General features: G+C 33.6%; 1 protein-coding gene across 10 annotated transcripts in view; it reads right to left on the bottom strand.

The window, feature by feature from the left end:
* Nucleotides 1-518: 518 nt before the first annotated feature.
* SPATA7 (spermatogenesis associated 7) overlaps nt 519-15,489 on the bottom strand; it is a 53,529-nt gene continuing 38,558 nt past the window's right edge. For 6 of the 10 annotated variants that reach the window (XM_034937966.3, XM_055097927.2, XM_055097924.2 and 3 more), the window contains 7 exons: nt 12,305-12,777; nt 11,310-11,376; nt 9,544-9,659; nt 7,768-7,821; nt 5,781-5,858; nt 1,382-1,436; nt 519-1,141 (listed from right to left, as the gene is read on the bottom strand). In XM_034937966.3, coding sequence (XP_034793857.1) covers nt 557-1,141; nt 1,382-1,436; nt 5,781-5,858; nt 7,768-7,821; nt 9,544-9,659; nt 11,310-11,376; nt 12,305-12,777 — 1,428 coding nt within the window. In that variant the 3' untranslated portion in view covers nt 519-556. Of the gene's footprint in view, nt 1,142-1,381; nt 1,437-5,780; nt 5,859-7,767; nt 7,822-9,543; nt 9,660-11,306; nt 11,377-12,304; nt 12,778-15,489 lie in introns of all 10 variants that reach the window. The other 4 variants (XM_008958154.4, XM_034937965.3, XM_063596356.1 and 1 more) reach the window with 1 other exon arrangement.

Raw genomic sequence — 15,489 nt, 5'->3', positions numbered from 1 at the left:
CCCTTAAGTGTGGGCAAGACCTGTGACTTGCTTCTACCCAAAAGAACACGGTAAAGGTGATAGAAAGTCACTCCTGTGATTATGTTACATTATATAAGACTCCATCTTGTTAGCAGAATATCTCTGGTTTTCCTGATATCCTTAAAAAAGCAAGCAGCCATGTTATAATTTCCCTAAGGAAAGGGCCAAGTGGCAGAGAACTATAGGCAGCCTCTAGCCACTGGTCAGCAAGACAACGAAGCCCTCAAATCTATAACTGCAAGGAGGATAATTCTGCCAACAAGCCTCTAAATGAAAACATGGCCCCAGCCACTGCCTTGATTGTGGGGTAGCCTTGTGAGACCCAGGACAGAGGACCCAACTAAGCTGTGCCTACACTCCTGATCCACAAAACTGTGGGATGAATAATAAATGTGTGGCACGTTAGGCCGCTAGGTTTCTGGTAACTTACTATTGCAGCACAGAAAACCAATACAGAAATCTTATACATACATTTTAAAAAAGGAAGAAAAGTAATATTGAGTTACTGGCCATTTGAGGTATTTATTAATGAAGATTAAACATCCAAAGGACAGTCCTCAATGCTCATTTCCATGATTTTAAGAGTTGATAACTCCATGTCATGATTATTGTCGCCTTTGACACTGGAGAACTGAACAGATTGGGAGAGTGATGTGTTAAGACCACATAATCCATTTGAAATCTCAACCTTTTCAGGGTCACTATCACCTTCAATGACATTCACAGAAGTTTCCTGATCTGTTAAACTGTCTGAAATACTTGGATGATTTTCATCCAAAGTTGAAGTTTCAAGATTTGTTTCATCATTCACCTGTTGAATCATAACCCCTTCTGAATGCTTTGATTTATAAATAGGCATGAAAAATTCAGTTGGTGAAGGGAATATCTCGTTCTCATCCTTTGGTGCCGACAATAACATATCCAAAGCCTTTTGGTATTGTTGACGTTCCTGCTGAATTGTTACTTCACTTTCATTTTTTAATTCATTTGGTTCTGAATTCCCAGGCTTTTCAAAATCAAATACATTCAACATATCAACAACATTTTGCTTTACCGAGTTTTCCTCCGATGTGCAGCCTAAGTCTACTTTCAGGACATGCAGCAGGTGGCGCATTTTTTCCTAGGATTAAGAAAAGATGAGACTAATTACATTAATTGAGTCAAATTAAATTTTGACTGCAGTGCTGAAAATCTCACAGGATTAATACTTTTCCTTTCACTTCTCCCACCACCACCCTCAAAAAAGTTCAAGGGAAAAAAAAAGCACTTGCTTTTAATGTATTGTTTGAAGGTATGAAAAAAACCATAAAATTATTTTTACATTATAATTTTTCTAATGAAGTTATAAGGAAAGACAAACCTCCTCCAAATGTTTATTTTGTTTTATATGTCGCTCGAACAGTCGTTCTAAAAACCTACAAATGATAAACAAAAATGTTAATGTCTCAAAATCAGAAAATCATCTAAATATAAACTAGCCACGTAACACTGAAACTACAAAGGTTGAAAAATGTTTTTCAGATTTTTCTTTTTCTCTGTAAAGCTGAAGACTAATCCTTTCCTGTTCTAAGTTCTTCCATTATGCATTTGCTTCACATTACATATTTCTGAAAGACTGTATGCTACTTTTATTTCTTTGAATAAAATTCTCCTTTTTCTCACCCCACCACCAAAAAGCTGTTTTCTCTCACAGACATAAGAGGCAAACACCCAAAGCCTCTCTACCCCGATATTTACACACACACACACACACACACACACAACCAAACCCTAAAGAAAAACCTCTTACAGAGATATTTTATAATCCTTCCTAAATTATACTTTTAAAAATTCCTATATTAAAGTATAAAACACCAATGAACAAAATGGAAAAGGACACCAAAAAAAAAAAAAAGGAAAAATATTCCAAATTCATGGATTGGAAGAATCAATATTGTTAAAATGCCCACACCACCCAAAGCAATCTACAGAGTCAATGCAATCCCTATCAAAATAGCAGTGACATTATTCACAGAAATAGAAAAAAAAATCCTAAAATGTACATGAAACCACAAAAGACCCAGAATAGCCAAAGCTATCCTAAGTAAAAAGAACAAAACTGGTGGAATCATGTTACCTGACTTCAAATTATAGTACAGAGCTACAGTAACCAAAACAGCATGGTCAGGCATAAAAACAGACACAGACCAATGGAACAGAATAGAGAACTCAGAAACAAATCCACACACCTACAGTGAACTCATTTTTGACAAAGTTGCCAAGAACATACATACACTGGGGAAAAGGCAGTCTCTTCAATAAATGGTAATGGGAAAACTGGATACCCATATGCAAAAGAATGAAACTAGACCCCTATCTCTCACCACATACAAAAATCAAATCAAAATAGATGAAAGGCTTAAATATAAGTTCTGAAACTATGGAACTACTAAATGAAAACATTGAGGGAAAATCTCTAGGACACTGGTCTGGCAAAGACTTCTTGAGTAATATCCCACAAGCACAGGCAACCAAAGCAAACATGGACAAATGGGATCACAAATTAAAAAGCTTCCACACAGCAAAGGATATAACCAACAAAGTGAAGAGACAATCCACAGAATGGGAGAAAATATTTGCAAACTAACCCTCTGACAAGGAATTAATAACCAGAATATATAAGGAGCTCAAACAACTATTTACTATTAGATTTATAGGGAAAAATCTAATAACCCAATCAAAAAATGGGCAAAAGATTTGAATAGACAATTCTCAAAAGACATACGAATTGTAGACAGGAATATGAAAAGGTATTCCACACATCACTGATCATCAGAGGAATGCAAATCAAAACTACAATGAGGTATCATCTCACTCCAGTTAAAATGGCTTATATGCAAAAACAAGCAATAATAAATGCTGGTGAGGATGTGGAGAAAAGGGAATCCTTGCACACTGTTGGTAAGAATGTAAACTATTAGTTCAACCACTATGGAGAACAGTTTGGAGGTCCCTCAAAAAACTAGAAATTGAGCTACCATATGTTCCAGCAATCCCAAAAGGAAGTAAGTCAGGATATCGAAGAGATACCTGCACTCTTACGTTTGTCGTAGCACTGTTTATGACAGCTAAGATTTGGAAGCAACTAAGTGTCCATTAACAAATGAATGGATAAAAAAACGTAGTACATATACACCATGGAGTACTATTCAGCCATTAAAAAAGTGAGATCCTGTGATCTGCAACAATATGGACGGAACTGGAGATCATTATATTAAGTGAAATGAGCCTGGCACAGAAAGACAAACATTGCATGCTCCCACGTATTTGTGGGATCTAAAAATCAAAACAATTGAACTCATGGACATAGAGAGTAGAAGGATGGTTAACAGAGGCTGGGAAGGGTAGTAGAGGGCTGCAGGTTAAGTGGGGTAGTTAATGGGTACAAAAACATAGAAAGAATGAATAAGACCATTTGACAGCACAACAGGGTGACTACAGTCAATAGTAACTTAATTGTACATTTAAAATAACTTAGAGAATGTAATCTGATCGTTTGTAACTCAAAGGATAAATGCTTGAGAGGATGGATACCCCATTCTCCGTGACGTTCTTATTTCACAATGCTTGCCTGTATCAAAACATCTCATGTACCCCTTAAATATACATACCTACTGTGTACCTCACAAAATTTTAAAAAATAATAAAAAAATTTAAAAACTCCCACTGATGGTAAATCCACATAATAATTTAAAAGTTATCACCTATTAATTTCCATTAAGTGCTACTGTGCTAGTCATAATAATCATTTTACCTCTAGTTCTGACCAATGTAGGGAGGGAAAGATAGTGTAAAAACCATTTTAAAGACGAGAAAGCCACATCTCTAAGATGATAATTTCCTCTCCCCTGAGGTCAAAAGCCTTTAGGAGAATTTAACCCAGATGTGTCTGGCTCCACAGAATTTCTTCATTCTAGAACACCATGCTCACCTCTCTATCACAGGAATGTATCAACAGTTTCTTAAAAAACAACTAATTTCCTTTGTTATCATTTGCTAGCATCAGTGAAGTTATGAACCAACCTCAGAGTTAGTAGTTCTGAATTATTTCACAATTTTTTTTAAAACCCAAGAAATCTGTATTCTACTTTTTACAACTATTGTTAACATTTTAGAATATTCGCTACTAGGCATTTTTTCTATTCATTTGTATTTCTTTACCAACTTGTAATTAAACAATACATACTATTTGGGTATCTATCTTGTTTTTTCTTTTTCCTTTTTCTTTTTCTTTTTTTTTTTTTTCTGAGACAGAGTCTCACTCTGTCGCCCAAGATGGAGTGCGGTGGCGCGATCTCAGCTCACTGCAACCTCCGCCTTGTGGGGTTCAAGCGATTCTCCTGCCTCACCCACCTGAGTAGCTGGGACTACAGGCGCACACCACCACGCCCAGCTAATTTTTGTATTTTTAGTAGAGATGGGGTTTCACCATATTGGCCAGGCTGGTGTTGAACTCCTGACCTTGTGATCCGCCCACCTTAGCCTCCCAAAGTGCTGGGATTACTGGTGTGAGCCACTGCGCCCAGCCCTATTTTGTTTTTTCTAATCAATGACATATATCTTTAACATCTTTCTGTATCTGTAAATTCACTTCAACATCATTTTTAATCCCTAAACAGACCTCACATTTCATATATATTCCACAGTTTATTCAACCAAACATTTACCATTAAACATTTAGGTTGATTCTGGTTTTTGGTACAATTATAAAAATGCTGTAATAAACAGTCTTATAATCTTGAGAAAAACATAAAACTTTAAGCATAAATACATATGATTTTGTATGTGTACTTTTTTTCTTGTGGTGGCAAAAACTAACCAAACTTATCATCTTAACCATTTTTAAGTGCACGATTCAGCAGTGTTAAGTATATTCATATTGTGATACAGATTGCCAAAACTTTTCATTATGTATCCTGAAACTCTTTACCCATATTATGCAAATATTATTAACAAACTTTTTAAAATGAAAGGGGTCAACAGAATTAATGCCAAAAATCTTAGGTCTTTTTGATATGCCTTTTTATACCAATAATGAAAATGTTTGCTTTAATTTTTTAAAAAACTTGATGTAGAGGATAGAAATAATTTATTAAAAATGTCTATGCTTGGCATATTATTATGACAGAGAAAGCAAGTAGTATACATAATAGGGTCCTAGGTTACATAACATAAAGTAGAGCTCAGTGCTCAATGAATCTTAGATACATAAATGTTCAAGCTAAATTCAGGACACACAGTTTCCTTAAGCTATGCAATAGCTAATCTGGTTTTGCAAACTTTCCATTTAACTTACAGCGTGCAAACCTAGCTCTTAATTTGTTCTCATTTTACTAGATCTAATACTAATAATGGTTGCACCAAAAATGCTTGCTTTTGATTCTCATGACAATTTTAGGTAGTAAAATGGGATTATGGAGCTTTGCAAATAAGTGATAAAGATCTTCCTTCACTAGTCACTTATAACTCAAGGGATATAATATTAACATGAATAAAAGCTCTATTCTTTAATTCTCCCAAGTGGCGAACTTCCCCTAGAGTATGAATTAAACATTCTTTACAACTTGCTATCAATTATAATAATAAGTTTCCAAGAAAGCAATATATTTTTTCATTTCCTAATATGGGAAAATAACTTTAAAATTTTAACATCATATGAAGAAATATGAAGAATATTTAATGTACTCCTGAATTAACATAACACAATTAAAAAAACTAACCTGTTTGAAAATAAACCAAGTTTCAAAATTTCATCTGTTACATCTTCAATGAAACTCAGATACAACAGTTCTTCTTCACTGTAAAAGGAAGGCAATATATAGCATAAAAATTATTCCTTACTTATTCTGAAAACTGTAAGAAACATTAGTACCTAATTAGAAATATCTATCTCTACCATTACCAATGTACTTCTATCTCATATTACTAAGGGGAATATTACAAAACAAACATGTCTACCTTCTCAAATTATGCAAGGATAAATATTTACTAAAGGTGATGACCTAATAGAGTAAAATTTCACAGATATCTGCAACATCCATAGCAGTAAAAAACAAGCAGAATTAAACAACACAAAAAGAAAGCAACGAAGGACAAGGCGCAATCAAATGCAATCCACTGGGAGCAAGCACTCCCGAGGAATGTTTTAAATTTCCTCTTGCTCCTGACCAGGTCCAGCAGCAGAGGTGCAAGTCCCTCTGCAAAGCATTTGCAAGAAGGAAGAGGAAAGTTGTCCAGAGAAGCAGGAGCTTCAACTAAGAAGTCCTCTCCTAGCCCTAGGCCAGCATCTTGTTTTAAGGTTGAGAAATTTACTAAGCAGAAAAATTTATTTTTTCTCTCAAAACGTTTGGAGACGAAAAATTCTCATAGGAAAATTTGTGAACATAAATCTTGTGGTAATTTTTAACTACTTGAACACACTTCTCTATTATAACTATATTTTAGTAGCTATTACAAGAAAATTAGGATATTATTGTATGTTTGATTTTAATTAGCTGAAATTAGTGAATTAATACCAAATGTAAGTAGCAAGTAACTAAATTACTGAATAAGCAAATATAAGGGAAGAGTTAATAAGCAAATCAAATAATAGATTTAAATGTTTAATAAAAAGTTACACTTTCAAACTGATTCACAGGGTCTTGCTTATTTAAAAACAGCATATTTGAAAATAAATAAAATTTTATAAATTATTTTCCCTAAAAAGAGTAACTTAATTAAAACAACATTAAAATCTACAAATAAAATATCTGCAAAGAACTGCTGAGGTTAGAAACCTCTGGAAAGAGTATCCTGAACTATTAAAAGTCTGCATTTCTCTAAAACTCTTCTTTATTATTTTATTATTTTTACTTATAAAATAAGTAAGAATCACGGATACTGATTATTAAAAAGTATCAGGTAATACCTGGGGACAAATTTCTACTGGAGATAAAAATGATGTGATTGATAATTATTCCAGAAAGTTGTTATTATTTCTCAAATAAATTCAAGAAAATTATTCAGGTCAGTTTCTCAAATTTAGTATGTATTATACGATTGATATCCCAAAGCTGGTTGTAAGAGAGATTAGTGTTCACAGATGAATGGATAAAGAAAATGTATATATACACCATGAAATACTATTCAGCCATAAAAATAAATAAAATCATGTCATTTGTGGCAACATGGATGGAACATGGATGGATGCTGGTGAAATAAGCCAGCAACAGAAAGTTAAACATCGCATGTTCTCACTCATATGTGGAAGCTAAAAACAGTTGATTTCATAGAAGTAGAAAGTAGAACAGAAGGTACTGGAGGCTGGGAAGGGTAGACGGGAATGAGGGACAAGGTGAGATTTGTTACAAGATACAAAATTATAGCTAGATAGGAGGAGTAAGTTCTAGTGTTCTATACCACTATAGGATGACTACCATGGTTAACAATAATACATAGTTTCAAATAGCTAGAAGAAGGATACTCAATGTTTCCAACACAAAGAAATGATAAAATGTTCGAGATGATGGATATGCTAATTAAACTGTTCTAATCACTGTACAGTATATGTATCAAAATATCACTAGGTACTCCATGAATATGTACATTTATTACTTGCCAGTTTTAAAAAAAGAGATTATTGTTCAATCCTGACTTATTTAATATGGTTTCTTTGATTCTTAATCCTTGATTCCACTATGCAAAACGAAGACTTAAAAAAGATCTTACTCAGAGTAGATTTTACGAGTTGAAGGGGACTTCAGGGAATACCGACACATTGCCCTAGAAAGAGGAAGTTAAAGTAGTTGAGCAAAACAGTGGTTGGCATACAATAAGTACTCAATAACATTGTATATTAGTACACACTGAATAGCCCTTATCTTAGATGTTTGGAACCAGAAGTGTTTCAGAATTTGGATTTTGGAATATTTCCATTATATACTTAGTAGTTGAGCATCTCAATCCAAAAATCTGAAATCCAAAAAGGCTCCAATGAGCATTTCCTTTGGGCATCATGTCGGATTTTGGAGTATTGTGAATTACAGATTTTCAAATTTGGGATGCTCAACCTGTAATTACATGTTTCAGCAATTTTTAAAGCACTCTCATACCCATATCTAATTTAATCTTCTAAACAACCCAGTCAGGCATGTGGGCTGTGTATTATTTTTCCCATTTACTGATGAGTTCACCAAGGGTCAGAAAGGCTAAGTAACTTTCCAAGGTTAATGTTAGTAAGCAGCAAAGACAGGTTTTTAAACTACTTTTCTAGGTATAAATTCACAATTCTTTTTAAAACTACACTATGGCACTTCTCTAGTATAAACAATGACAATTTGACTAAGGTTAATGTATAGATAATGCTGGATATAGATACATTATTATGAAAATATTTTTAAAGGTGGTCATCATGATAAATTTTGTTATTATTCAGTTATGTTACCAATAATTAATTTGAAGCTAAATTTTATTCAGGTATACTCAATTATACTATTCTACTTTACTTCTTTTAGAAAGTATTAGAAAAGATAAATATTCCTTTCCTTAAGTCATTCTTAATATTCAATGAAGACTGGCTCAAGAGCAGTTATATTAATAAATAATAAGTTATATGTGTTGAAACACCAGAAATTTCAAAGACAGGGTAGTTAACAATGAACTCTCCATGGCCTTAGCAGGTGAGATCTCCCTAGCAAAGGCCTGAGGGAGAAGCCAGAGCCTGAGGGGATTGTGTGTACTTCCCTAGTGGTCTGCTACATAACACCTTATTCTTGCCCTCTTTTTAATCTCTACTCCTTCCTTTCTTCTACCCCTTCCACCGGCATTTCATATCCACTCTCTGACACTGGAAATACATTTGACAACTGAAACTATCGAGGCATCTTTTAGGTTTTCTACTACCTGCCAATTAATGTATAATATTCCTTAATTACTCAACATGATGAGTAGTTTTTAAAGAGTGCCTCCATTGCAGTGAGCTCAGACCGCACCACTGCACTCCAGCCTGGACAACAGAGAGAGACTGTCTCATAAATAAATAAATAAATAAATAAATAAATAAATAAATAAATAAATAGTGTCTTCATATAGCACAGATTGGTCAAGCACTAGGATATGATGAATATTAAAAATCAAAAATTATGACTCCTCAAATGGTAAAGCTCTTCAGTACTATTTGTGGCATGTAAACTGGTTAGCATCACTGCCAGAGGACTTGTCTTGGGGAAAATCATTTTTTTTAATGAACAGTGATAATAAATAATACAAGTTGGTGTGGTTTTTTCCTTTACTAATGAATTAGCAAAATTAATTCATTTCAACTTTTATTAAGCACTTCAATTTGTAAAATTTCCTTGGTAAAACTAAAACTGTTATTGAATTACATAACACCAAAATAGATTAGAGCATGCAATTAAATAGTACTTATGCGGCAAATACTATATGTCTGTTATACAAGAAGGCAATTAAAGACAGTTGAAATTATTTCTCCTGTGAACTGTTTACCTTGGTGAGGAATGCTGAAGAGCATCATCCTTAATCTCATCCCATGTTGAGTCATGCCCTTCTAAAGGTAAAGGAGCTATTTTTTCTTTGGCAGCATATGTCACACAATTAGATGCCTGGGGATGCAATAAAAAAATCTTTATTTTTGCTTAAAAATACATTACGAAAGCAGAATATAACACAGCAAATTTTAAGTGATTGAACAGAGATATCCAGTAGATAAAAATTATACAGTACAACAAAGAATATTTTAGAATACTTTTTCTATCCATCCAGCACTTTTTTCTTAAACTTAAAGATAAAATGACTTATTTCTTGTATTTTAATGAGTGGCATTTAAATGACATTAAGAAATTGCCACAAATAAACATATAAAGGGAAAAATGAAGCAAATTTTCAACTTTTAAGTAAGTTTGAGGGAACAAAATCTCATTATTCAGAAATTCAAATAGCTCATCTGTTTTAAATGCCAACATGTCAAATATGTAGAAGCAGTGGTAGCGCTGGCAGCATGAACAATAATATTAACAAACAAAAATAATGGCAGCTTACTTTTATAGACTCCTTACTACGCACCACAAACTGTGCCAAGCATTTACTCACATCATTAGATTCAATCTTTACAATGACAATTTATGTATAGTGCTTTACAGTTTTAAAGGTGCTGTTAAAATATGGATCTACTGCAGTTAATACTCTACTGGCTTCTTCAAGTCAAGTACTGATGGCACTATCTATGGAATATGGGGACACACATTTTCTTGCAGGATTGTAAATAAATATTTTTTCATGTTTATGTAGTTATCTGCAAAGCTAACTCTTTCCAAAAATTTCAAGCTAGTAATAGCTATCATTTATTAAGCCCTTACCAGGCTAGGCACTTTGCCTACATCATTTACTCCTCCTAATAATCCTGCAAGTTAAGTACAGTTTTTCTAGATGAGGAAATTCAGCTCTCAGAGGATAAGTGATTTGTCCTTGGGTCTTAAGTGGCAGGGCCCTATGTCAAACAGCGATTAATAGCTGAGATGGAAAACTACCACCTTCTACCCATTTTCAGAAGGGAAGGGGGAAGTTGAGTATGATTATATTTTATTCTTCTATCTCTGGATCTGTGTTTGACATTTTAATAGACAAACCATTTTTATAAGCAACAAATTTAAGTCAGGACACAAGTGCAAGACTGACACTCCAAAAATAAAACAATTTATCTCAAAATCAGACTCAAAGTTGCAATATTTTAAAAGAAATGATGCTAAGAATTCAAAATATAAACCCTGTAATAAACAGCTTTATGGTCTAGAAAAAGCAGAGGCAAACATAAGAGAATAACAGCTACTTATTCTTATAAAATGTATAATTTCCAATTATATAATATGTGGCAATTCTTTACAAAAAAAAAAAAGGTATAAAAACTCAACTTCTGCACTACTCTGCTGGCTCCTCTAGTAATCCAGGTCTGCATCTTTGAAAACAATACTTAAGGTATTTTACTGATCCTTCCATCTGTCCAGCCAGCCAACCAATCATCTAGGAAAGATGTTAGTAACAAATGACTTCCCAGATTTGGCAGGATCCACCTGGCCATTCAGAGAGAGCTATAACCATTTGTAAATAGGCAGATCTTCTGTATACTGGCTATATCATGTATGATAAGTGCCACCAACAGATTATTCTTCACAGTCTAAATAGCTGTACATATTCTATTTACAGAAAAACATCTGTAATTCAAATGTAGCAATACCAAAAGATTTCATACTTATTACCTGCTTTATGTTCATTTCTGAATCTGTCATGTTTTTAGTCTCAGCTGTCCCCAACTCAGATTTAAAGCTGTAATAATTTAAAATAAATAATTGTTAATCCTTCAAAATATAAGCACTGTGGTAACAAGGTTTACTGGCTAGAAAAAATAAACTCAAAAAGAATGAGATCCATCTATTCTTATAAAATACATAATTTTGAATTATTTGATTTTATTTGATTAAATATCTGCAGACTCATCTGATATCACTGTACTTCTTATCTATATTCAAAGAAAAAAATACTAATCTTAAATTGTTTTTACTTTCTAAAACAACTAAAACCTACTGCCAGATAAATTGTTTATGTAATACTAGAAAAACAATCACAATCACAAATCTGCTAAATCTCAAAACTTGACAAGATTTGTTTTTTTCTTTAGTCATCTGGCAAACTTTTATTGAACATTCATCTTGTGCCAGGCACTATTGTATTTGAAAACATTATTGAGGCAAATTATACTTAATTTCCAGAAATTATCCCAATTTAAAATTATTCTTGGCAGTTGTTGCTATGAAGACTGGCCTGAATATCTGCAGGAAATGGAGCAGAGGGTTAGATGGATAAAGGGTTAGTTTCTTCCCCTCTATAGCCCATTGTTTCGCCACTTTTAACATGAATCAATATGCATATTTCCACAAATGCTGTCTGATGACCTATTTTAAGAATTCTCTGAAAGTATAATATTTAAAAACATACACAATTCTTGAACCACGCTTGAAATAATAAAATATGTAATTCATACGCATAAGGTGCTCGACCAGTTTAATAGCTATTTTTCAGCAATTACTCTGATAGTTCTAGTGATACATGGAAAAGGAAAAGTCACATTCATCTCATTCCAATCAAAAGGGCACTATCAGATCTTAAGGCTGGCAGCAGAAAACAAGGAATATTAATTCATTAATTTTCATTTAATTTCCTGAAGGATTTACTGTTGGTTGCTGATGTGTCATACCTTAATTCAGTCTGGGTTTCAGCTTCTATCCGTTGATCTGTAAAATCCTTTTTTCTTTTGGCAGGTGTATAATAGCGATACTGTGACAGGAAAGATTTTGCTTCTGTTTTTAAAGTGCGAGGAGTGAATGGCAATTGTCTGTTAGAAAAGAGTTCAGAATGTTTATCCAAAAGATCCCCACTGGGTGCTTTCGAAATGACTAACTGAAACCGGTGGGAATTTGGGAATGTGCTTCTGGGCCTTCTGCCATACAGGGCTCCAGAGCCCAGTTTCCGGGGCCCGGAGGCTGCATAATCCACGCTGGACGGGGAGGAACTGGAGTTCTTCTCAGGACCATTTGTGATGACTTTATTGGATTTATGTAGACTTAGGTGTAGTCTCTCTGAAGAGGGTACTAGTGACCTTGCAAAGGATGAAAATCCATTCATTTCTTCTTTTAACATGTCATCCTCAATTTGCGGTTCGCCTGAGGGCTAAGAACATTCGATATGACAGTCATCAACTGCATTACGAATTCATGTAATTGGGGATTTTGAGATTATACATTAAAAAAATGATAGCCTCAAGGGTTTACAAAATTAACTGATATGTTCCTGAAGATGTTAATATTTTATTTGAAGTTCTAGTCAAGTATTTAAACTAAGATATTAACATTTAATTCCAAATATAAGTAGTAGAGCAATCAATTTCCTTTCTGAAACGAAAAAAAGATGAATAACATATCTATATTTGGGATCTTAAACTTGCATATTAAGATCTATTGGGAGATGTCAGTTTTATCTGAAAGCTTCCACACAAATTGTGAGCACCAATGCCCTTCTCAACCACTATTAGTGACATCATCCTCACTGTCCTGTCTTGTCATTATTGGAGAGTGCAGTGTAAGCCATCCCTTTGTGATGTTAAGCCTTTAAAGAAACGAAAAGGAACTTCTCCTCATAATGTATGGAGCCCTGATTTAGGTAATTGATAATTTAAATATAATTAATAAATATTTATTCCATAATAATTTCATATATATTTCTCAACTTCTTTTCATTGGGGTGGGGGTAATACTTTGAAAAGGGAGGCATTTTGACTTGCTCCATTTCTTTTTGGCTTTACTTTAGGAGAACCATTTCTACAGGTTATTTGTAAAGTCTAAAAACACAGATAGTATTTTATTGTTTTATAAACTGAAAATGTCTAAGAAGCTTTGCCTATGACTTCAGCCCTTACGGACACATCTGTATATCCTTTGCAAAACTCTGAGGCACTTTCATTAGGTAGAGGGGAAATTACATGGAGGTTACAGAAATTGAGGTTTAAAATCGCTAGGATTTAGCCAATTATATCTGTCTTATTACCTCATTGGGAGGAATAACAAGGGAAAGATGGACAAGTTGAGTAAGGAAAAAGGCTTCCTGTATGAAAGGTACTGCTCTTGACATTGAATAGAAGAGGAATAATAAGAACTTCTATCACTGCTACTAATATGTATGGTGTGCTTACTATGTGCAAGGTACTGTACTAATTTTCATGTATAGCTCATTTAATCCTAACATCAACTTCTGAGAGGTAGTACAATTATTACCCTATTTTGTAGGTAAAAACACTGCTCTGAGGTGCAGAGTCTCACAGATTTGAACAGGGGCAGAGCCCATGTTCTTTGCCACTTTATCATATTGTCTACTTAAAAACTTATTTGAAAATTATATGATTTTAGATTTTTTTTACAGCATAAAAATTTTAAAACTGATTTTAACTCTTTTTCTGGGAACAAATAAGTCAGCTAACCTAAAGTGCTGATTTATCAAAGCAAAAAAATTGCAGATACCTGGACATTGTGACTACTATCTAAAATATGTCAAATCACCTTTCCTTTCCAACTGTTTTATAACCTTATTCCAAATACAAGACAACATTACTCAAAGCAAGTAAGTATGCTGGCATTAAATTTTGAGTCACTAGGGTACTATTTGGTAAATGACTTCAAGATGTTAGTTTTTATAAGTAGTCCTAAATGATACTCACACTACAGCTTATGTACCAGAAGAGTTTAGCTCTCAAAGAAGAAATTTCTAAGTACAGTCTAAAAATATCCTATAGGGCAATTAATTAATAAGCACAGGAATTATTTACACTTTGAAGAACAGCACAAACTGAGATCAGAGGAAGGAGAAAGAATAAGCCATTATGATTGCCTGTAAAGAAATGTTATCAGTAATGGTTATTTAATAAACAAAATGAACCACTGAAGAAAGTCTTTTTAAAAGGTAGAAGTATATGTTAAGCTATCTCTCTGAAATGGGATGGAAAAATTGCTTCTGAACTTATAGAAAGCATGAAACTTTTCCCATTTTTGTATCTTATAATTTCTACCTTGTATCCTATTTTTTCTTTCCTTGGAAACCAGTAGACTACAGTATAAAATCCACTGTACCAATCTGCATCTTGTTTCCTTTAGCTATGAATATCATAAAACTTGGATAAAGATATTTGTGCAGAATATATGTAACACACTGGTAGAATCCCAAAACATGAATAGCAGATCACTGTAAAGTTCTGAAATCAGAAAAGGGTTCATCAATTATGTGCCAATGGAGCAAAGAGTCTGGTGGTACCCTGAACACTCACTTTCTTAGGTTATTCTTAGTTTATGAGGTTTGTTGTGCACTGTTTCTGTGATTTCAAGATTTATGTAAAGTAATAACCATAACATAGTTTATATACTCATCATACTTTCATGTCAAGAATTTTACAATACAGAACTCAGTACTAAATCAATCTTTTTTAAGGGTGTCAGAAGACATAACGTACAATAATTTTCCAATTGTCGGATTTTTAAACACTTGAAGAGTCAATTCAATTGTAGAATTGGATGGGCATAAATTATTTTAAAATCTAACACCTGTTTGCAAAAAAGTTTCAAATTATATTTTATAAAACAAATATAGCTCTTGATTTTCACTATTTTGTACTGTTTTTAAAAAGTTTCCCAGATTTTTTTTTTTTAATCTTACTTTGTTACCCAGGCTGGAGTGCAGTGGCCTGATCATGGCTCACTGCAGCCACGACCTCCTGGGCTCAATTAATCTGCCTGCCTCAGCCTCCTGAGTAGCTGGGACAACAGATACACACCATCATGCCTGGCTTTTTTTTTTTTCTTGTATTTTTTTTTTTTTTTTTTGTAGAGATGGGGTTTT

The sequence above is a fragment of the Pan paniscus genome, chromosome 15, assembly GCF_029289425.2.
Source record: "Pan paniscus chromosome 15, NHGRI_mPanPan1-v2.0_pri, whole genome shotgun sequence".
Taxonomy (NCBI): domain Eukaryota; kingdom Metazoa; phylum Chordata; class Mammalia; order Primates; family Hominidae; genus Pan; species Pan paniscus.
Note: the sequence above shows the minus strand (reverse complement) of the source record. Positions and strands in the feature narration are given on the sequence as shown.